The sequence below is a fragment of the Nothoprocta perdicaria genome, unplaced genomic scaffold, assembly GCF_003342845.1.
Source record: "Nothoprocta perdicaria isolate Ctin4 unplaced genomic scaffold, notPer1 scaffold_32, whole genome shotgun sequence".
NCBI lineage: Eukaryota > Metazoa > Chordata > Aves > Tinamiformes > Tinamidae > Nothoprocta > Nothoprocta perdicaria.
This window is the reverse complement of record NW_020455555.1, coordinates 505,660-530,612: the sequence shown is the minus strand read 5'-3', so window position 1 is coordinate 530,612 and position 24,953 is coordinate 505,660. Positions and strand designations below refer to the sequence as shown.

The 24,953-nt window shown below is 37.8% G+C and overlaps 1 protein-coding gene across 1 annotated transcript in view; it reads right to left on the bottom strand.

Annotated features, from left to right (window-relative positions):
* SH2D4B (SH2 domain containing 4B) overlaps nt 1–24,953 on the bottom strand; it is a 51,210-nt gene that overhangs the window by 13,200 nt on the left and 13,057 nt on the right. Inside the window, exons 4-6 of the mRNA XM_026042999.1 lie at nt 18,007–18,151; nt 10,128–10,335; nt 8,604–8,731 (exon numbers count right to left, since the gene is read on the bottom strand). Coding sequence (XP_025898784.1) covers nt 8,604–8,731; nt 10,128–10,335; nt 18,007–18,151 — 481 coding nt within the window. The remainder of the gene's footprint in view (nt 1–8,603; nt 8,732–10,127; nt 10,336–18,006; nt 18,152–24,953) is intronic.

Genomic DNA, 24,953 nt, shown 5'->3' with positions numbered 1-24,953 from the left:
TTTAAACTGTGCTGTCAGTCTTAGAGGATTCTTTTGAAAAGATGTCTCTCATTATTCAATTAATGAAGTGTCTAAATGACATGCTTATAAACGATGCCAGAGTTATTACCAAAGAAGACAGGTATATAAACACTTCCTTTAGAATGTGACATCAAGTATTACAGTTGCCAGTGAAAATATTTCATAATATTCTTAAAATACTTTTGCTTTAGCTTTTTTATTTTAAGCCATTTTAACTATAAACTAAATGAATTTTCAAAGTAAAAATTTGCCATTCAAAATGAAATGTTCTTTAAAAACTGACAAAAGTTCTTTTTTTTCTTAAAACTATTCATCAAAAAACCCACCACAAATCATTTGTGATTAGCTGTCTGAATTTCAATAAAAAGTTTTCAAAATAAAAGTGTTTCACCAGAAAATCTGCAAGGAAATCTAACAATCATCTAACTTGTGCCTTTGGACACACAGAAACTCCTGTCCCATAYAAGTATGTGGATAAACTTCTACATAGGAGGATAGATAAAAAGAATTGAGGTTATTCAGTCCTTTAAAAACAATACTTACATTACCAGCTCTGAAATAAGCACTACTGACCAGAGTGTGGAATTCTTTACAAAACATGTAATTCCACAATCACTGGTTGAAAAAATAAATGCTAAAATTTAAAAATGATTAATAAATTCTATCCTCAAATTACTTTGACATAAGAAAAAGGCAACATGCTCAAATCAATTACATATGGTTTTACTAACAGGCTTRAAGTAAAATTAAAATCATTTGATTTTGATTTTTTTTTTAATACTTCTGAATTGTGAATGCATGGGTGCTTGCAGAAACCATCATTTAAGTTTGCAGGCTGCAGATTCAGTCCCTTCCCTAACCAACCCCACTTCTAATAATGTGTCTAAGGTTGTAAAGAACAAAGAGCAATAATGCGTGTGCCTTAAGAAAAGCCCGCTGTGGTTACCCCAACACTTACGTGCTCTGTCAAGTACATRTCACTGCTAGGAGAAAAGAGAGGATTTAATTCACTTGGTTTGAGGTCTAAGCTCTGACATTATACTGAATAAATGACCTAATAAATCAGTGCAAGCTCTGGCAGAGTAGTCTGATTTGCTTTTGCCTTGTATCTTGTGTGGTCATTTATTCTGGGGCAGTTTTGTGATGCATTCCACCCATTTTTCTATCACGTAATTGACTACAGAAAACAGAGAGCAATGAAGAAACAGGCCCTTGTCCACACAGCCTGGACTGAGACAACCAGTCTGATTTCTTGTAGGCTGCAAAAAAGTTTCCAATAAAAATTAATGAACAGATCTAAAAAGAAAGACTTTATATACATACAAATATATGTGCATGCCTATGATGGTCTTAAAGGCAAAAAAAGCATTCATCTTGGCATCTAACATTTTAACTCATAAATCTTGAAACTATCAAGATATACTTTTTCTTTCTGTACATCTCAATGATAACCTSTATCATAGTAAATCATAGTGACAGAAGTGATCACTCAAAGTGAAGAGGGGAAAAAAATCAGTTACATGAAACCCTGAAATTCAAATTTTACAACTGGACTTTGAATAGGTAACTGGCCAGAAAATATAGTGTTCTTTAATTTTCATGTCTTTAACAGATGAAAGAAAATTATTTTGCCTTGSTCAAATATATTCCATTCATATAAAGTTTAAGAACCGATATATTTTCTAGGTACAATATCAGTCTCACCTGAAATCTACTGACATTTGTGGAAATCTTTCAAATAACTTTATTGGACTTTGGAGAAATCTATTCACACACTTATTACATAGTCACTAGGATTTTTTATTGCTAAAAGATTCAAAATGAAATCATGCTGTATTTAGAGCATTTTCCCATATGCAAATTTAAACAGGAGCTCCAGATAGATTTCTACAAATYTATCCTCTACAAAGAAGTTTGAGTTTGCTATATTTAAGAAATTATACTTCTCTTTCCAACTCAAGGAAAAATAACTTGGAAAACATGGGTAGCTGATTTTTCTTTTCACACACTTGCCTAGATGTGAGAACTTTAAGCTAACTCTGTTAATTACCATGCATTCTATCTGCTTGCCACATTATTACACATTGATTTACTGCAATGTTCCTGAGGGAAACKGTTAGCTTTAATCATTCAATAAAGTGAACCAGACACTAAGACACCATTGAAAGTCAAATGAGAATACCGTTAAGGGGCGGTAAAGCCTTCACACCTAATGAGAGGCAGTATAATAACCATGTGCAGCTCTTCAGATGATCCRTGTTGGGTTTCCTCTGGGGTTTGATCCAGTTAAGCCAGTACAAATGGTCACTAAATGGCTGTATTCCCTATCAACACTTTAAATAAGGTAAATGAGCTAGCAAGGAGGTTCAAAYTGACAGTAAGATGATCTGAAAAAGTTACAGAGAGAAAAGAATAGAAAAATTTTATTCTATTTCTAACACAAAGCCTATCATAAAAAACCCTTCCTTCATCCTAATCTCATYAGCAGGACTATTCCAGTTTTCAAGGGAAGAACTGGACACAGACCACAAGCACACAGAATTGTTTGCTGCTATTACCACCCTAGGCTCTCTTAAAGCCCTCACTCTGCCAACAGTAGCATGGTTGAGGGAGAAAATAGGAGCGCGGTGTTCTGTGGCTGATGAACTACTTTATTTTTTGTATGCTGGTTTGAAATACCTGTAGATCTTCACATTTTTCAAAGGATACACACACAGCTGCAACTGTTCCATTTGCAATCATTTCAGAGAAGCCACCTTCACTCAAGATTCCTGCTGYGTTTAATTGAGAGAAGCAGTAGTAACGTCAGTGTGAATGTGTTTCCTGAAACTATACATAAATTTGCCTCCTCTCTCTCACAGATTAAGGATAATTACAGGTGCTAATCTGGGATGCAAACCTAGGCTGTAACCTAGTCCAAGCCAATGCTACACAGTATGCTAAACCGCGTAGTTCTTTTGGAGTCAAACTTCTTAAAAATTAGACCTTTGAGAGTTTGTGATACAACRAACTGGACTTCATTTACTGTTCATTCACTGAACAGCTTGCAGAAAGATCAACTGACCTTTCTGAAGTCCGAGAGGAACGGAACGGAGCCGCCACTCCTTTAATTTTAACAAACGCAGGGCAAATTTATTTTTCCCACACTCAACCTCATTGTGCCTCAGTGCCAGGTCAGGTGGAGAAGCTGCACATGCAGATTAGCTGCCACACTTGCGGAAGTCTCTTCCCTTGATTTCATATCATGTCCTACCAGTTACCTCCTTTGGTGAAAGCAGCTAAGTGCAACAATCTGCTCCTACCTGCATGATCTGGAGTTGCAGAGCTAAGCCAGAAACATAAATTTGCAGTCACGTCCTTTTCCCCACTACAAGACCACAAACCACACCTGCTGGCACCCTCTGGAGACAGCAGGGAAATCCCATTGTTCCAAAGGAGCTGCCATAATTTGCCAGCTTTTGTCAGAGGCTGAATCAATAGTGCTGTGGTTTCAATACTTTGCATGGCAATTGAGCAGGATCAGTGAGATAGCATCTGCTGGAAGCTCAGGAAAATTTTCTAACCTTGAATCTGTGCAAGCATTTGCTGTGCTTTAAACAAACTACTGCAGGTAACTTAGCCTGGTGCAAGCTGAGAAAAGATCTGGAAGCCAGGAAAATGTGAAGTCTACTATTGTAAYTGTGCACCTCAAGTAACAAGAGCTGGAGATGCTGGTAAATAGCTAAAYATGGGATGAAAATAAGCAGGATGCCTGCAGTTCATACAAGAGCAACTAGGTTCTCCACAGGACACGTGCAGGATGCTACGGAGTGGGATGTGCGGATTGGGGAACAATCCACAGAGCATTTCCAAAAACACACATCAGCTGAACATCATCTGCTGATAATAACTTAAACACTATTTGGGCATGGTTAAACTAATCAATTAAAAATACACRACAGAAATGAAAGAAACATGATCCAGTGTCTTCGGAATGAACTACAATACATGTAAAAGCGAAGCACAGATCAGATTCAGGTGGTTGGACAGAAACCATTCTGCCTTCTCATTGGTACCATAAGCAATCACAATGTCTTCTAGTTGTAGGACAACCAAACTTTGTAAATGTTAGCTCTTTCTGCTTTCAGCTAATCTGCCTCCTTTTCTCTAAAATGGATTCCTTTTAAGTCTTTATAGATGATTTCTCCTAAATAACTCATGTTCTTATATCATTTCTTTCATTAAACAAATGATTTACCAATTATAAATATGAACAGTAGTGCTTTCAGCTCAGAAATATCTCTTTATCTTATGTAATGTGAAAAAAAGTCTGGGGAGCTGCAATAATAGTCACCTACATTCTAATTCAATGGGGAAACAGATCATGAAAACATGGAACAGTAATGTAAATTTACAGGTAAATAGACTAAGCCACCACTGTGCCTATTAAATGAAAACAAAATTGCTTAYTATGTCTTGCTTTATAGGAGCACAAAAAGGAAAAAAAATCATTAAAAGTCTTTTAAACAAAGGAAACAAGGAGTTACCAGGATGCAAACCAATTTTRGTTTTAAAAGCAAAATACTTTCTCTTGGGAGATTAGTGAGCTCACCTGGAAGCAATCTCTATGAAAAAGTTGGGGCATATTTCTCAAGTATGTAGAATACTCTGGCACAAGCTTCAACGGACACAAATTCTTTCTCATCTAGGGGGACGTACAGGTTTTTTTTTTTTTTTTAGTGTTTTTGTTTTGTTTTTATTCTAACAGTGCAATATATAGACCCTGCACCTGACCTGTTTGTATCCCTGGAACTGCCAACCCTTTGTCAAACTTGCTTCCACTACTGTGGTYGCACACTCTATAATTTTTACTACATTTTTACTGCCTATAAGGTCTGTTTAGGAAAAGTGCACATTTATCTCATCTACATCTTTGGAATATAGCTTCCAGTTTAAGAGCAGACATGAAGGACAATGTACTGTAAAAGAATAAGAAAGCTCATTTCACATTAGTAATTAGCCTTTTTACATTAATTATTCAATTGCCTCATTCTACAATTTCCCTGCTGTTCTTTTGTGTTTCCGTTCTCCTTGCTATGAGCTGCAGCTCACATTACCTCACTCTGATACTCCGTTCCCTATGAAAGAAAGGCATGAGCCTAAAACATTTATTTTGTTTGCTAATAACCTGTCTGTGTAGACACTTTGGAACTGTAATGGCACTAGAAAAACAATTCCAAAGGCTTCAAAAGAACTGACAGACTAAAGCAATCATTATGAGCTAAGTGGGGCGACCTAGTACATGAAGGATCATCTTATTTCAAGAACACAGCAAAACACCTCTCATTTCTTAGGGGAGAAGTTGAGAACCAAATTAGAGCTGACGAAGCATCCGAGTTTTGTCTTAAATTGCTAGTCTGACTTGACTGGAAATGCCCCTAATCAAATACTAGCATCCACCACAGGACCCAAACATTTAACTCCAAATACTGTGCTTCTTTGAAAGATATTGTCAGATCTGTTTTGGTGACGTGAAACACAGTATATCACCCCACAGCAAATAAACAACTGAGAGTTGTTTACCCATACCTATGGGTAAATCCATCCATATAGAATGTATATAGCCCTGCAAGCACAAACCAGTTCTTCTGTACTACTCCGGTATAACGATRTGCATATATATTACTACTTATTACTTACAAGTATAATTATAGTCTGATGACTATTTCAAGGCCACAGTGCAAAAACAGGCTGAGCCTGGCACGTGTCCTTCAAGAGCCGGACACTTGGATTTTCCAGCCTGATTTGTCTCCTTTGGTGAACAGGAGAACTACTTGTCAGCACAGAGGGCTCATATTCATCCCACGCAACTACTGCGATGGGAATGTTGTTCAGCTCTGTGTCTGAATTCAGCACAGGATTGCCAGCCTTGTTCCAGATACAGAACTTGTTCCCTATTTGTTCTTCCTGCAAGTCTCTGTACAGGTACAGATACGTGTTCTGTATCTGTTCTTACCACTAAAATTCCCAGCAAAGGTAAATTTTTTTTTTTTTTTTTTTTTTTTGAGAAATCCATATGGAACAGGAGTGATAACTAAAACTGAGGATAACTTGTTTGTTACTTGTGCTACGCAAAACCATGAAGGTAGCAAAAAGTGTCAACCTGTGTTGATGCAGGTCTATCCCACCAGTAGTCGCAAGCCACCAAGTCTTTGGATATTCTAAACTGTTGCCAGGACTGTATCAGCTCCTTCTCTTTGAGGATAGGCTGGTAGAGGAAACAGTAGACTGATAACAGACCCTGTTCTGATAGTAGACTATTGTGTCAATAAAGACAGTAAGACACGGTCTAATATATATTTGTTAAGCCAAATATTTTTTCTGTTCTCAGGCAATTAGTCAAAATAAATTTCATTATCTTATAATTTTTTTTAAACCTCTCACTTTACCTTTATGCATATTCTTGCATAAAATATAGACCCACAACTGTCCTGCAAATATCATTCAATTTAGCTATTCTCCAATTCCTTTCCAGATGCTTCTGGAGCTCAAGATACTTTAAAAAACAAGCTTTGCACACAGCTATTTATTAAATGCCTCTTTCAAGGCTTATGGAAGAAAGCAGAAAGGCTCTCACAGAATTCAGACGAATTTTTTTTTTAAAGATCATATATCTTTTTCCCCATAAAGTATCTCTCAACAACAGTTTTGGAAGGAAGATAAAATCCCAGACTTCCTGAGCTCAATTTATACAGGCAGAGAAATTATCTGTGCACTTTCTCAAACAGACATAAAAGCTACATAATGAAGTAATGAATTGAAAAATAGACCATTAATATCACAAAGTGTATTTCTCTGGACAACATGTGCTTCACATCTTCCTAATGTCCATTTATTCAGTGATTGAAAGGTTTTTATTCAAGAGCAGAAGAAAAAAGTCCTTTTCTATTCAAAGGAGCAAACTATTGACTTTTAGATATTTTTCAAAACAAACTATTACCATATTTGTTTTCCTCAGCAAATACTGCATACAAGCTGTATTTTATAAGCTGTATCTTCTACAGATCAGCTATAGCCACTTACCTACCGTTGTTGCTGGTTGCAAACTCAAGAGAGAACACTGATGTGCTCAAATGTAGTAGACTTCTGGAAATATCTAGTCTTAAATCTTGTCACTTGACAATATCTGATTTGTACAACCATTCTTACTCTAAGTCCGCTAGAGTTGCTTCCTGAGCGGGGGTACCTACATGGAAGTTTCTTCTTGAAAACAATATTAGCCTTTGGAAATTAATCCTTGATCTCCTGAAACTGGTAATATGATATTGCTGAGCTGAAAATGGTCTTTCCCTGGCTCCTCTGGCCTGAAGTTCACTCAGCTTCTGCTTCTCAGCATTTTTCAGTCCATCCTTCAACTTGTCCTGATCAGCTCCCTCGCAGCTTGGCACTCCTTAGCCAAGAGCTGCCCTGACTTTTCCTATCTACTAAATACTTTTCAGTAGGAACCACACTACTGCAATTGTATTTTAAAGGTACAACCTTCAGGGCAACTTTTTTGTGTTTCTGCATCTGTGATGTCAGCCTCTGGACCTCCTTTCAATCTTAAGGCAAGTAGAGATCTGACAATGTTACAGCAAATACTTAGCAAATATCCATAGACTCACCACACAGACAATGTATAAATTCCTCAATTTGCCATATTATATTGCAGTTACTATATATCTGAGAGATTCCGTTGATATAATGTGGATAAACATCAATAATCATAAAATTATAGYCTTAGCTAAGCATAGCAAAATATTTACCGTTCACGTCTCCTGTGCAAACATTGACACTCTCCTATTTTTCTCAGTAGGAAATAACCAAAAGCAGAACACGATTACGTGAGTGGAAATCTGACATACCTGAAGTTTCTTTCAAAGTAACAGCTTACAGACCAGTGGGAATACTGGTCAGTAARAACTATCACATGCTAAAGGAGATTTCAAGCAAGAGAGAAAGGTTCTAAGACATGGAAAAACACATSGAAGCAGTATCACCTATTTGAGTCTCCGGAATCCTTTTTTATAGCACAGAGGAAAAAAAATAGCACACTTACAGAAAGATTAACTCTGTATTTTCTTTGCCAAAAGGAATTCTCCCCACAACAGCGTATGTCTGTGGGAATCTGAAAACTATGGCTGTCTGCTGAGACCTGTGATAGAATTTGGCCAAATTCTTCAACACATGGGGAAGACTGATAACTTTCTGTTTATTTGGCATGTCTTGGACAGAGATTTGAAAGGAAAACTCTAGTTCAAAGAAAAGCTCTTCACCCTATATTAGCCACATTCTTCCTGCTTGACTTCTTATTTTACTGCACACAATTTTTTGGTCAAAATATTCCTRTAAAACTTTGGTGATATAAGTCACAAAATACACTACTTAATCAGAATTAGGAAAGCCATATGCTAATTAAAAAAATGATGCAAAAACGTTGCTTCATGAAGCACGAGACCTCACAGTCCCAGTAGACATTCATTTCTGTGAGGAAAGGTGGTAARATCAACTTTCTGAAAGTCTCCCCCAGCTCTATTATATGAGAAAATCAAAAGCAGGATTACCGTGAAACCACGTAGCAATCCTGTTGGTGTTCCTCTCAAATCCAGCACGTCGAGGAAGCTGCTCTTCTTTGAACCAGTGAATGATGACTTCTCGGGAAAAGGGTCTAGAGGGACGCTCCCAAATTTTACTGTATTAAAAAGGAAATAATTACAAAATACAGTCATCTAAAGAACTAACAGYGTAAATCAAGGGACAATCTAAAAAAAATCTGTATTGTATATATTTATACAACTTAACAAAGGATATTTATTGTAACAGCTGTTCAGTATAGTTCTTTGAACAAATTTAACCTTAAAATACTTTTTAACATTCTTTTCAACTAAAAACAGAATATTTTGCTTTTACATTTACAATGGAACATTAAATATTTTATTAAGCAGGGAATTACAATTGTAAAACAATTTACCACAAAATATGCMATGGACATTTCAGTCAAGTTTCCTATTCCTCATTTTTATTCCAACTCCCTGACTGACAAACAAAGCGTGTTTTTTCCTTAGGGTATACTCCTTTGCACCAGCAGGACGTTCTGAACTGGAATCGGCTACGTGCATCTAAACCACAGAACCAGATAGAGCATTTTGTTYGAACTGTCTTATAGTCCTTTGCACTCTCCATTTGTGAGCCTTCTTTACAGCTTCTGCTACTTTATATTCATTGTAATTTAATTAGCTAGGAGGAAGCCTAGAAGGCAAAATATGCAGAAATGCACCTGCCTAGCTCAGCTAAGACTGCTTCATGGTTACACAAGTTCATTTATCAAAAACAGCAGTAAAAGGGAGTGTTTAGAATAGATTTCTGTACAATTTGAAACCCCTCGAGCTTCTCAGGGTTCGKTTTTTAGCCCAAATTACCAAATTTTCATTACTGCTCTTCAGATGAATTAGATGAAGGCTCACATGGTTTGTCTACCCATGCTACAGTTTCACTGTATCATTTGGTCATTCCCAAATCTTAGGGAACTGGTTCTCTCTGGTAAGCACCAGTACATAAAGGAAAGGTAAGCACCAGTACTGGTACAGAAAAGGAAAACAAACTTAAAGGAAATAGACTCTTTCATTTCTGGACTTTCTGTGGATTTTCATTTCTGAGTATTTGTTATTGGCATTTTTTTTAAGCATTTAGTGGTGATGCCCTGACAGTCTTCACATTACCTTTATCAGAATATGAAACTGAATTAATGCTATGAGATGTAAACAGGATCGACTTATTAACTTTGAAGCACCCCATTTGCCAGGTTGGACTGTTTCACTCTTCTGGAATCCATGGGGCTCCCTACATAGTCTTTTGAAAGGTCAGTAGACAAGAAATACCAAAGACTCATTATATTGCCTGAAGAAAACAAAAAAACCCAACCAACCTAAGACATAGGAGATTGACTGATCTGTAAAAAGTGTCAATGAGCAGTTAAGTGACAGGTATTATTAGGCTTGAGGGTTAAGACTTGCCTTTCACTTTCTCCTTATCACAAACTTGCTAATGATTGACTTTTTAAGGACTCCTCTCACTTGTAATCAACAAACCTGGATGGAACAGCGAGAGACAGCAAAGGGCTTGGACTGTCGTTCAGTTTTGCCTCCGGCTCATTATTCAGGCTCGTCCCCTTGAACAAATTACTCAGTCCGGCCACTCTTCCCTTCTGGATGGCTCGCAAGGATTGTCGCCGGTATTCGTCCCGGGCCCGGCGCGCTTGGTGGCTCCTCTCCTCATCTGCAGCTTTGGAGCGACGCACTGAGGGCGAGGAAGGGAAAGGGTGTGGGCAGGAAAGGAGGTTTTAGAAACACAGATGGCCACTGGTGGAACAGTTCATTATCTCTGGTCCCTTTATTGCTTGATATTAAGAACATTCAAACTGTAGTGCACCATCGAACAGATGGAGAAGCAGATAAGCCTGTTTCATACATGCAGGCCTAGCACTAGAAAAAGACATACTAGACTGGAACCGGCACCGGGCTGATCTGCACTGGCAATAACAGAGACTGGATGTAATATAGATAAGCAAACCCCACTGAGCCCCTACACACTGCAATTAGATCTGACACTTGCTTTGGTTCTCTTAAGAGAAATTCTTCCTTCCGGACATCTTTTCCATTGGAGGTAAACCAGGTTTATCTTTCAGAGGAGAATATGAACTCTTGCTTAATTTTAAGCTTGTGCTTAGCAGAACTCATTGCAACTATCCACTTAAATAGAATGGCAGGAGCTATTTCATATACACATGAAATATATGTAGATATTATATATTTACAAGTTTTTTGGTAAGAGTAGAAGATACTATCTGCTCTATAATAYTTAAAATAAAGTCACAGAAGACTCCATTTTTAAAATTCTAATCTAAAAAAAGGGTCGAGTAATGATAAGCAAATGAACTACCATTAGAAAGGGCAAACTGCTGCTATGGATGAGATTCTACTATATACAAGACTCCAAAATTGGATATAAAAAAAMCAAAACAAAACRATGTGTACTGGAAGATTTAACACACACCTATCATTGGCACTGACCATAGGTTTACATATGTAAATCAAGCCTAATTTCCATAACTCCAGATAATGAGACTGCTTCCTTGGCCACGATGGATCAGGTATCTTTCACTAAAGGTTCTTCTTTTGAAAAATAATGTGCTAAAATCCTGACTTCCAAATGTGATAAATTAAATGCACCAAGAATTGTACTACAAATTTGTCATTTATCAGCTCTTTCCTGGTGCCTCAAACCCCGTTTTGATGATTTTTTGAGACACAAATAACTTCAGGCAGTCAAATTATTCCAGTGCAAAACAAACCTTTAACATCCAGCAAAGCAAATATTAAAAAAACAAGCTATTGCCTCCAGTAGCAATTATCAATCCTGCCATGCCTATCCTGGCTCAGATCATACCCAATTCATAATGCACACGCACAGTATTTCTCTCTCTGCCGTGCTTGTACCTGCGAGTAGGAATGCATGATATAATACCAGAGAGCTACATTTCACTAGGTTGTTTGCATGCCTCTGGTTTATTCTCCTGAAGTAAAGCAAGCAAAAGAAGTGGATTTATCCAAATTATGGAAAATTTTAATGGAATAAAGAAATAAAACATAACACTCCAGGCAAATGAGAGAATGAGGAAAAACCCTTGAGATCTGCAGATACATAGTGATGTTACAGGTAGGAAGGTAACTTCCTACTGAMCCAAAAACCAACCAAGATACTGGAATAAATCAATCACAGATGTTTCTAATGTATACAAGTAGTAGAATTTCAGTTTCACTTACTAAACATTTACCCTGCAGTTTTAGCTAAGTCCAATAACAAGCCTATTATAGGCATGAGAAAACTGAGAAACACTGTGCTAGAGGTCATGATTTTTAGAGGCAGACTATCTCAGCCAAATATGTTACTTCGGTGGTTCAAGAATATTACTTACAAGTTGCCCTTAATTTATCCTTTGCAAATGAGAAGCCAGAAATTCAGTAATAACTGTTCTTTGTATAATGCATACATGCTATATATATATGCACATGTCTATGTAGGGCTAGGAAAGTCTGCATGCCTTTGATATGCATATACAACTAAAGTGACTGAAGAATCACATTATTGACCATAGGATGCCTAGGGTCTCTCAATGCAGTTTTCAGTTCATAGAGGGATTTTGCCACTCCTTATAGTTATTTATTGCCAAAACCGCCCCCCCCTCTCTCTCTCCGCTCACAATTCTCTATCTTTAGGAGACACCTAGTTCAGCTCATCCTGGGGATCACTGCTACCACAACATCCCAACCTAACTCTCTTTCAAACCTCTCTGGTCTAGCGACTTCATATGAGGCAACAAATCAAAGCCCCTGTCATCAATAACCAGGTTTGGCGACTAAAACGAGTAATGCAGATGAAGATTCAGCCCATCGTTGCTGTCAAAAACCTACAAAAGCTTTTCCATTGCACCCCAGGCAAGACGGTGTGTGTTGTGTGGGCAGCCTCTTGCACACAAAGCTCCCACACGTTTGCACTGTACTGAGACAGTCACACAGTCACTCCTTCAAGTCTGGAGGTAAATTTGGAGACATTTTTTTCTGGCAAGGGAATTTAGTGAACGCTTACCTTTCTCTCTCTAAATTTATCAGTCTTTTTTTTTTTTTTTTTTTTAGAAACTTGGATCAAATCTAATATTCTAAGTTCAAATCTGCCACTAACTCTACATTTACTGTTACATTTCAGGCTACATCATAGCCTTTCTCACAATAGGAAAGCAGGAGTAGTTAAAGGCTTCTAGTACCATGGGAAGTAGGAATAGATCATTATTCTTGACTAGTTGCCAGAAGCTATCCTRTTTTACAGGAAGCACGTTTCTGCTGCAAGCCCTGTGCAAAGCATCAAATTTTAGTCAATAACTGCCAGTGGAGAGATTAGATAACTGCGCATTATCCCTTTCCTTTAAATACATGGATCATCACAATAGGCCCATCTATCTAGCACCAAGAATTACTACAAATAATTTATGTTATCTTCATCTTCCTTTTGCATTAGGACAGAATATCAAGACTGTCAAGATCTGGAATGATGAATGGSATTGATTTGAGTACTAAGCCTGCATAGGAAATTCACAGTTCAGCCTGTTTTCATGAATGTATACCTATGACCAGTCTTTTATTCAAATATGGACATAGCAACCAGGGACACCCTCCTTCAGTTTAGGTATAGCTAAGCACATTTCTGCCCAAAAGCACTGTAATTTGGGAAGAAATAATTGGCCTAACTTAATTTATATCGATCATGTACCAATAAGATTGTAGCTGCATTATTGCAGGTCCAAAAATGGGTTTGAAAACCTCCTGGAAACTGGTAAAAGCACCCAGAGTGAGTCCTGGGCTGTCACAATTATACTGTTGGAATTACTACAGATGAACAACTTTAACTTGAATGTTACAAAGTTTGTGTATGCAATAGTTGTTCTGATCCTACATGTCTTAACTTGACCTTTATCTAGTGCAGTTTATGAGGCTTTATTTTTTCTACACCTTGAGTAAAAGCACAACTTTGCCTTCTCTCTTTCCATTTAGGATTGGGAAATCTATCTGCAGTCCTAGCAAAGGTCTAATACCAAATCTTTTGACAGGGATATGGATTAATGCACACTATACTGGGCCTGAACTTGAGTCATATCATTCGTGCAAGACAAGGAGTTGTCCATTTTCTATGATCTATTTTGTGTTTTAGAAGAGCTGTAGTGTTTTAGTCAGAGCTGGGTGGATGCAAAAAAAAAATGCCCCATGAATATGTCCTCATTTTCGAATGAGTTTGCTTCAGCTTTACGCTTGCTAATAATTCTTGATCTGAAGTTTGTTAACCAGTTGAAAATGACTAGGATTATACACACGATTAATAGACAAAATGATTAATGGACAAAATTCAAGCTTCAATTTTTTTGAGTGCACATGCAAATCACATGGTGTTTTTCTGTTCTCTAATTGGAAAATAACTTCCCACAGACATTCCGCAATATGGCTCTATCTCAGCAATCTTTTTTTATCTGAAAGCATCTGGATAATCCCATTGCTATTCAACAAAGCACTCTGAGACCTATTGAAGTCAACAAGCACATGCTTAAGGTTAAGCATTTCCTTATGTAAGGCATAGCTGAACTGGGGACTACTCACTTTAAATTTCAGCATTTCATCAAATGCTCCTGTCAGTTAAAAAAAAAAAAACACTTGAATTACCATGAAAGGCAGGTACCAAAAAAACCCTTATATCTTCCAAAATTCAGATAAAAGCAAATTTACAACTGTAGCAGAGTACAAACATAACAGAAGCTATAAGAAGTTGGTTTGGCATCCCATCTCCAACAGAGACCAAGAATAGGTGCTCAAGAAAACATGTAAGAATAGAGAAAGTCACTCAACTCAGCTCATATTTCTACTGGAACACGGGCCGTCTGGAGACGAGCAGAGCTGATCAGATGGTTTCTGAGCACTCCATTGCTTGCTACAGCTTGCAGGGACTTGCGAGCATCCTAGCAGAATGCCTCTTGCACTATTCAAGCAGATGAGGAGGTATACTATGGCCTTTCCCATTAGGTTTTGCAAATCCCTTTTCTGTTCTCATGCAAAGGAAGTAGGTCACACTTGGACACTGTGGCACTTGGTATTGTTTACTGAGTGCAAAAATGGAGCAACTCATAGAAAGATCCAAAACTAAGTAAAATACATACCTTCCACAGTGTAAGTTTAGCCTTAGCTCATTTTTCAGGTTCACAGAATAACTTTGAATAGAGGAATTTTTGAAAGAATCTTTTCCACTGGTCATCTCCTCATTTGCCCCATATATCAGCTCACAACTGTCTTCTAAAACACCCTGCATGTATCCGTTATGTGAAATCTAAGTATATAATTACTCTTCCCGTATCATTTTTTTTCCTGGTAGCACTGCTTACTCAAGTTACTCCATGTTTGTCATCCAGTATATTACAAGTACTAAAATTATGTATTTCAATTAACACAACTGTTCTAAGGGCTTTTATTGTTATTTGGCACAATCAGGCAAGACACAAAAGCAAGCTGAACTGAACAAAACAAACTAATATTAGCAACGCTCTGCTTATTGCCTTGGCAAAAACCTGCTGAGGGATAACATGATGAGGAGAGACAAATCCTCATCACATTTTAAATTCTATCTACTGAATAAATCAGTAGTGTCATCAATATCATTGCCACGTTCGCTCTCCACAATAGCTACWCCAGCCCTGCTGTTCCTCTGCAGTACTGACCCCAGCACTGTTGAATATGAGGGGCTGACTTCAAGGAGGGAAGACACAAAGGAGCTTGGCCTTGTTCCTAACATGCCATGTGGTTTTCACTGCAGTTGTGGAGAGACAAAGACATGTTAATATTACATCTGCTTGTGCCTCTCATGTATTCATGCATCTGTTTACTGCTTGGAAAAACAAATGATAAATTGACAGCCTATCTTGACTCAACTTCCTCTGCCTATCTTGACTCAACTTCCTCTCAGTGGTCCAAAAGAATATTTGAAAACAAAATGAGAAGAGTACCATAAAAGGAGAAAAAGTAACTGCCTGGAACAGAATTCAATGTGAAAAATCTGGTGAACCTAAGATCGTTCCCATTCCCATTTGATACTGATGGTCTGTGGCTGTTCTRGCTTTTTCAGTTAACTGTGGGATACCGAAGCTGTGCTCCCTGCTCAAGAGGTTTGATATGGAGCCTGACGGCATCATCTAAACCAGTGCAGGAAGTGGTCTGAGTTGAGGCATGAAACACTTCATCTTCATAACTTAAATTTACACGCATTTACTAACTGATCTCAGCCCTCAAACTAGCTAGGATAAACTGAGACACCGAGTTGAGCACACGAGGATAAGCAGCAGTGTGACACGCACTAGCTACTATTCTGCATACAGTTTAACACTAAATCAATTGCTAACAACAGCATAAACCCTGACAGCACAGAACTTACAGCAGGCTGCAAAACCCAAGCACTTCCTGAGCTCGTTTGGCCAGGGCAGCAACAACAAGGCTGCTGACAGTGGCCAGGCTGGACAGCTCCAAGCAACAGCGAGGTGCCCTTTCTGTGATGCACAGACCCGTCAGCCAGGAGTGAAGCACAGGCTGCGATGGGCAGAACACCAGACCAGAGCTCACAATTCCTTCCAAGCACATGAAGTTGTCCAAGAAATGGGTCCTCGAGAAAAATTAATAGCCACAGATGATACTTGTCAGAAGCTGATAAAGCTGAAAGCGTTTTGAGAGACTTAACAATTCCCTTGCAGGAATCATGGTCAAAACCTTCAGTATCTCATTGCTTTTCTGGCTCCTACCACAACACTAATACTGCATTTCTAAAATCCACCCTTTACAATCATTTCTCCTTGAAAAAAAAAAAAAAAGTAGAGTGAATGGTTTTAAACGCTCAGTTACAACTTCAGTGTGTAAAATGATTACTGAACTACAAAAACAGCTATTAATGATGTTTATGAAATTTCTGTTATCAAATTCTGTAATAAATAGGGTGTTTTTAACATCACAGTTATAAGTGCACTCTTTCTTTAGCTACTCTCTGAAAAATACCCAAGCACAATATGTGTGAGGTTGCCAACCGATGTTAATGGACAAAGACTCWTTCTCCATAAAACTAAGGAGTTATATTTTTTTCCACCAAGCCACTCTACTTTTATACATCCAAACTACAGAAATCTACAATTTTCCTTTCAGAATAAACAGGTACAGCTGGATTTAGATAATTCTCCAGGGAATAATTACCYTCCCTTTACTGACAATGTAATATATAGAAGTTTTATTGATCAAAAATGTGCATATCCTGCTATCAGCTTGCGAAATGGTAACAGTGTGTCCTATTTGGGTATAATTCATGTTGTACTGAATGATTCACTACCCCATCAATAGCAGGTAATAGCACTTGAGTAATTAGTCTTCAGCACCTCCTGAAGTAATGACTAAAGCGATAAAATAAACTCATCACGTATCTTGATGTATTTCTTTTACTCCTGTCAAAAAATAAGTAACGCTACAGCAAGATTTTCTGCCTGTTTCATGAGGCATCTCATGCAACACAGATAATGTCAGCTCCCTGAAACTCCATTTTTAGCATTAGTTGATTAACCTCTGTCATCTCTAATTAACACAACRTCCCACATGAGCTAAAGCTTTCCTAACATTCTATTTTTTCCAAGCCTGCACAATTCTTATTCCTAACAGAAATTTCATACTTTTAAAGTTAACTAACAGCAGACTCCAGATGGAGTAGACTCACATTTTATGTGCTGTAACCTCAGTCAATTGCATGTGCTACTGTGTGCTTCATGTGCTTGGAAGATGACTGACATACTTTTAAGTTAATCACAATAGTAATATTAACACAGATTTCAGGGTGTCTGAAATGAACAGGACCAATACACACAGTACCCTTACAAAGACCTTTTCAGAGCAACAATCTAATCAATCCTTTGAAACAACAGTCTATCAGCGTGATAGTACACTTGGTTGCATTAACATATAAAAGTAATTAATATACAGATACAGACAGATTTTACCTCTTCAGAGATGGCTAAGAACAAGCTGTTTGAGTAAGGGTATCCTGATTTATTATTGCTACAGCAAAACATAACAACTTAGGTTAGACAAAAAGTAATAAACTCAATGACTATCATTGCTGCTTGGAAAAAACTTCTCTAAGATATTGGCATAGAATCTTATTTAGAAAAGTAGGTAAAACTGGTAAACTCATAGCAATTCCCAGTTATGAGAATAGTTTCCTGCAAAATAGTGTATCATTATTCATTGTTTTGCGTAGACAATATCTGTGCCGACACCCAAGTCCACCCTATAGGCTGTCTTTTGTTTGCTTTTAGAAATATACTAATACAGTGGAGGTGATTTTACTTACACTGTTCTTCCCACTCTTGGTCATTATCACTGTGCTGCCCGTGCTGCTGAGCTTGCTTGAGGCTCAAATACAGCTCTCTTGCCCGGATTTCCTCCTGCTGTCGTATTTGTTCTTCACCTTTTTGTCTTTCTTCTTCTTCTCTTTTCTAAGAAAATGAAGTAAAACAGAGATGATTCAAGTGGAAGAAGAAGTCACAAGTTAGGACATCGCTTCAGCTGTTTCCTCTCATAGAGCAGCTGTGTAATTTTGGACAAAACACCATCTCATGCAGCTTTGTGTTCTTTACCTGCCCCAAACAGCAGTTCCCTATCTCTTTGGAAGCTTCTGAGGAAGGTATCCCATCTAGTGTGAGACACACAGGTAGCAGAGGAATAATGGACACCTAAGTGTCTAAGGCCTGGAGTTTAAAGGAAAATATATTTTATCTATGTGGTGCCAGAGCTGACACTTCTTAGTGAGCTCTGCAGCTCCTTTTGAACTGCGTTATTCTTTAAACTGCTTAGTTTAGCAACTGCCACCCATATGTAATCATAGTCAGAGAATAATGTTTTCCAGATATCAAGATCATTATGTTCATTTGTCATGTCATCAAATAAAATTATCCTAAATGACAAACCTCATTATCTAACCTAAAATAACAAGTATCCAAAATCCACTGGAGATGTGAGTCATTGTAAACATTAATCCTAACACATTTCTAGGGTCAAGCGCTTACATGCAGGTGAATAAAATCTGGTGACATGGGCAATTTATTGGGAGTTGATTTTATCTTCCTTAAATAGTTCTTTGTCTGTTAAAGGCTAAAGGTGGCATTTCCAATGATCTCTGCACTGTGATAACTTTTCTCCTTGTAGAAGAGATTTTAATTTTTACTGTATTGGGACCAGCATTAGCTCAGCATAGAGAAAAAAACAACTGATTAGATTGGAAAACAATTTGCTCAAAAGTATCAACATGTTCTATCAATCCACTGAACTGATATATGTGAGTAAATTAATTTTCAACTACAGACATTGTACAAGTAATTTCTTTTTCTTAAGATGGGCTGTGAGATAGAGCCTGAAAATTAGTTTCAGATGAGATTACGCTTTCTTTCAAAAGGAGAATTAGAGATATTTASCTTCCTTTTTATTATATCATATTCAAGCAACTCTGAACTTTGTTGAAAGGAATACTTTATAATTTTAAAAATAAATGTAACTTATTAGATAGCTTTGTAATTTCCATCACAGCAGGATTCAAGCATTACCAAAGCAATCCACAATGTATGCTGCAATTTAGTGCTGCAAATGAGTGGAGTGGTTTTAAAAATTCAACTGATTTCTAGTATTAAATATTTTCTAAAATTCAGTCTGTGGGCTCAGGAGATCTGTGGACTCTGAAAACTCTCAACAAATCATATCGTAAAACTTGCCAAGCTTTTCAAACAGCAGTGACTAACCATGCAACTATTTCAGGACCTACTTTCCATCCCTCTCAGGTGTATCTGAGGCTCTACTGTGCCAGGTTGGCATTCACCTATACAAGCCAAAATTGTCTACATCACACAAAAAAACCCATGCTCAAGTGGGATTACAGAGAGCAGCAAGGCAGACTAGAACACCACACACATTTGCCACTTGCGTTCACAGAATTGCCAAAGCACTTTCATGCAAGACACAGCTTTACTACCGACAGAAGTTTAACCACAGTTACKGGTTACAGAGAGGGCTGCAGAATTTCCTGCTCCAGCACTGAGCTTTCCTGATGTCACTGATGAGCCTGCAAAAAGCAGCTCACATACCCAATGCTACACAAGCAGATTCCTGTTCAGTGCTTGAAGATGCTACCTAGATGAATGTTCACACTATGTAAAAGTATGTGTTATAACCTGACCACTTGGATCATTGGCTGAAAAGTGCTATATTACTCTAAACACCATATTAATTCAGTAAAGGAATTTATTAATTTATTAGCTATTTCTTCAAGTGAATAGCTTTTGTCATGCACTGAAAAAGTATTAATTTGAAAGTTGTCTGTCCTATCTGAACACCTGCCTGGAGACAAATAGCAAAAGCAACAACAATGCTGCAGTGTTATTACAAAAGTTCAATGTAATAACACAAGTCTCCAAACAATGATTTTGTCATTTAGCATCCATTAGAGGGACTCATAYGCACATTTTCCCAGAGGAGAAACAGGTGTCTGGACGCGTGCCTAGGAAGCAGAAGCAACTTAGTCTCCACTGTAAGAAAATAAGGGGCTTTTTAATTCTCTCCATCTCTGCAAAGGTTGTTTGTCATTACTCTCTATATTGCAGAAAAAAGAAGATATTTTTTAATTCTTTTCAGAACACAGTTTTCCCCAGAAAACATCACTCGTGGCATCCAGCAATTCAGGGAAGGCCAGAAGCCGCGGGAGCGATGGGGATAGTTCTGCTGTTCTGGTCTTGGATCACACAATGTCATGTTTAAGGAAGAACGACAACTTTTGTTAGAGGAAAATGGAAATAACGGTTTTAATTTGAGCAAGAATAAACAAGGACAGATGTCCTGAGTTTCCTAGGGATGGTTTGCTTAGTAGCAGTCAGCCAACAGACGCTATGTACTTTTGACCACTGATATTTCAAAAAGATGGAAAAGAAGCAATTTATTAATTAGAAGCAACCAATTTACTAATTAGAAGCAACCAGAGTGASAAAATGGAACAAATGCTAATCTCCATCCTTGCAAGAACTCAGTTGCTCCCCCTTTTCTTTAAAGTAATATATAAATCAACATTTCTCCATCTAGCTCAGCTGAGTTCCTCCAATTTACACCAGCTGAGGATCCATCTCCTTAATTATAATGAAACAAAATCAAAAGACCTGAAATACAAGATATTAATAATGATGTGCCTGTGTAGTGAATAATAGCTCCATATAACATGATGAGCAATAAATTAGGCTACTCTTATTATTTCTGAAAAGGAAATGCCTAACATTCTTCTTCAGTCAATTTTTCATGTTTTAATGCTGGTATCCTTTCATTATTTCTAGCATCATCCTCATTATCTCAAGTCCTAGAAAAACTGAGTGGACCGCTCATTATTTTGAAACATCAGTGCTTTTTAAAGCCATTGTTTTTAAAAACAGCAGGCTTTCCATAATAATAAAAGCTTTACATTCTCTTTTTGCATATTCTATATAGAGTTGGTGATTCCATACCTTCAGCTATTAATAACTTACTAAGTTCCAAACAGCTTGGACAAAGAAATTACCTATTCCTTATGCTTAAGAGAAGAACATTTTTAAGCTTTACTACTTACAAATCAAATACATCAGGGCCATCCCTTGAGGAAAACAGGCAGGGACTAGGGTCTCCATTTCCCCATTTAAATGGGATGATCCCCATTTATCAAACTGTTTGCTTTCAACCACTAGAGTAAGCTTAATATGCAAAAAACGTCAAAAAATAACAAAAAACACACCCTTTGACAACAGCTTCCCTGAATTACACAGGAGATGTCACAGGCTTGTTTTTCAAAACAGATGTTGTTGAAGCACTTGCTGTAAAAACACAGCAGTGCCTGAAAGAAAAAATAGAACTCAGGCAAAATTCAAGTTCTTAAAGGAATGTAGTAGTGCCCAGGAAGATTGTCTTGGTGGTTTGTTTCATTAGAGAGAACAAAGAGTTTTCAATCAAAGACATATCTAAAAAATAATCACCACTCCATATTGCTGTGATCTAAATTCACATTTTTAGTATTGCTTACCTTTTTAAAGAAAAAAATAAATTATATTTATTCAAATTAATGCATGGATATATGTACAAATATATTGTGCAACATTAAAAGGCAGACCACAAGAGAGGAGCTTCTATTTAAAATGAACAATTGAACCTTCTATATTTACTCTGCTGGAAGAATAACAGCTACTAGCATATCTGCTTCTTCGTACCAAGTCAATCCTTCATATCAGTCAAAAGCAGAGAGCTATAATAATCCTCAAATATCACCTTCTGCCTGCCAGTTGAGAGAGATCATACCATATGTCATGACCCTTTCAGGTCTTCCAGAACAATTTGGAAGGTGACAATTCAGTACTTAATTGCAAATTGCCAAGAAATACCAACCTGCTGTAACAAATTACACTGGCAGTTCAGTAGGCAGCAGTAATCCTCTCCAGCTTTAATTCCACTGGAGAATTTGAACATGCTAAATGATCTTATCTAGCCTCTGGCACCYGAGCATTTACCACAGACTTGTTCCTGTAAACGCATCTCACAATGTTTTCCAGCTCTGCTATAGCCATTTCTAAACAACATTTAATCTTAGCTATGGTTAGCTTCTAAAGTTTCAGTCCAATGCAGATGAGAGAATAGGTCAGCGCTCTGAATTTGCCAGAGATTTTTAAAATGCCTCAGGGAAAGGCAAAATACATAGTCCATTTTTTTTTTTCCCCAATAGAAATCAAGGCTTCTGGCTGCCATAGCTCTTCGGGGAGTCTTACAGGATGGGGGGCCACAATGACTGACATCCTGCTTATGGCAAAACATACACAACACATTGGTTACAACCCTCCCYTCTGAAGAAAAGGACGTCTGGGATTCCCTTTACATCTCAGGTTGTCAGGCATCTTGGTCTTTTGTCAGACATTTTTGGTACTCCGAGAACTGATGGTGTGTCATATCCACTGTGAACCTCCTGAGATCCATCAGTGATCACATCTGAGGCAGGGTGGACGTCTCACTGCATGTCACAGAGCTGAGGACACAGCTCGTCTCCTGATTCTAGTCTCAAGACTCCCAACTCTAAAAAAGGGAATCCAGAAAACCCAGGGTCCCAGGCTCTTGGACAGCCTGCCCTCAGCAAGGCTCATACAGCAGGACAGAGCTTGGAAATCAGCTTTTGCCACAAATCCATTTGACAGTTCCCAACAGAATTGAGAGTGTGAAAAATCAGGAGAAATACATCTAAGCCCATGCCACCCTTTTCCTGAGAAAATTCTCACTTGCCTCAGAACAGAAAGCATTCACAGAGACATTTTCTGTTCTACCAGTGTCTCAAAAGGAAGCCCCACTTCCTGCAGAAGTCACGTTTCACCCACAGATATAGCCCAGAACACGCTGTTCACCCACGGTTCAGCCAGGCAAGTAATATCATAACTCATTTCACAAAGAGTCCCTTTTAGATGAGACAGAACAAATGTGGGAACCACTTCTGACTGGGAGAAATCTGCTTTTTATTATATGMGCTGGAGCAGGCTTGGGTAACTTGCCATAAAGCAGCTAACATCTAATTTGCTGTCACTCACCTCAGAGTTTGTCTCTAGATTTTAGGAACATCTCACAGTCAGGATACCTGATATTCAAACTCTCCTTGTTAGTGCCTCAACTGGTTCCGTTTCAGCACTGAACGGTCAGAACTTGGGCAGCTTCTAATAAAAGTCCACAATAAGGACAGTAACTTCAGCAGCATAGTCACTGATCATATCAATGGGAAAAAGATTTTGCTTTAAAATTGGTGTCACAGTTCCTCACATGTAGGGTGGAAAAATCTTGAAACCTAATTCCTAGCAGAAAATAAACAGTAACAACTGTCTGAAGAATCAGATCCACAACACTGTCAGGCAAGGGAAGGCACTCAGGCTTGTGCTGAAAGCTCACTCAGATCAATGGGACTGAAGAACCTTCTTAGTGTTAGGCACAAGCTGTCCTTATTAGAGAAGATTTCCAAACTGAGGCATTAATTGCACTCTGCTCTGTGAAGACTATTTATAAACCCGTTTTCAGTGATGCGAACTTAAATAGCAAGGACATAAAAACTCTTAAATGTATACCTTAAAAAAGCCTACCCCCCACTCATCACCCTCTCAGCTGAAAATTAAAGGACATAAACTCGCATAAAAAAATGTGGAAGGAAATTGTAATGCTCTGTCACTCTCATATGCTTATCAAGGAAATAAAGATTATTTCTCCTCAACATTACTAGCATTAAAATCTCCACTAAATACTTTTGATGCATGAAGAAAAACAATTCCTATAAATACTGTTGCAAAGTTTTTGCTTAACATATATTTCACTTCTCAAACTTTTTTTTTTTTTTTTTTTTTTTTTTTAAGAAAAAACCTAGCCTTACTGTCAACTGTGCTTATATAATTAAGCTTGGCAGGTATCTGAAGTTGTCATGCAGACGGTTCTTTACTATTAATATTTTCATGCTATAAGGCAAACACACCAAGCAAGAGATGAGAAATTCTCTGTTATTTCTAATTGCAGCTGAAGGATACCACCCTGCCCTGGCAGACTGAAGCTCACACCTTTAATTTGCCCTAGCTCTGGACATTGTTCAAGACTCTTGGTGACAAGCAACTGGTAACAGCAGGAAATGATGTCGGTGATCCCGTAGCTTTTGGGAATTAGCAAAGATGGATGACAGTAATTGGCTCTCTTATTTGTCGTTTGCAACAGATGCATAAAAAAAAGCTCTCCTTAAATTGCAAAAATAGAGCAGTCAACATTCATATTCGAGCGTCATAAAAATAAAAGGCATTTAAGCTTAAGCAATATCAAGGAATGCAATATTTTTCCAATAGCATAGGAAAGAGATCATCATTCACTATGATATGGGAGATATCATTTACAGTGCAGACAGCCTTAGAGTCCCACAATAGGTCAAGAGGAATAAGAGTGGTTTAAAAAGGAGCATCTGTGATCCAATATGGTTAGAAATTAAGCCCATCAGCAGAATAGATACAGACTTTTAATTTCCAAATCAAAACAATTCAAGAGAATGAAGCATAAGCAGAGACTGAGCTTTTCATTTCCCAATTTGGAGACTGCTTTAAATATAGTCTGGTCATCATTACAGAAGGGTGATTACCAATGCATTAAATATTTTAAACCTGTTAAATTGGGCTTGCTGATCTGCATTTCATTCCACGCCCTGAATCATTCATGAAAGGCACATGTCTTCAAGATTTCAATGAC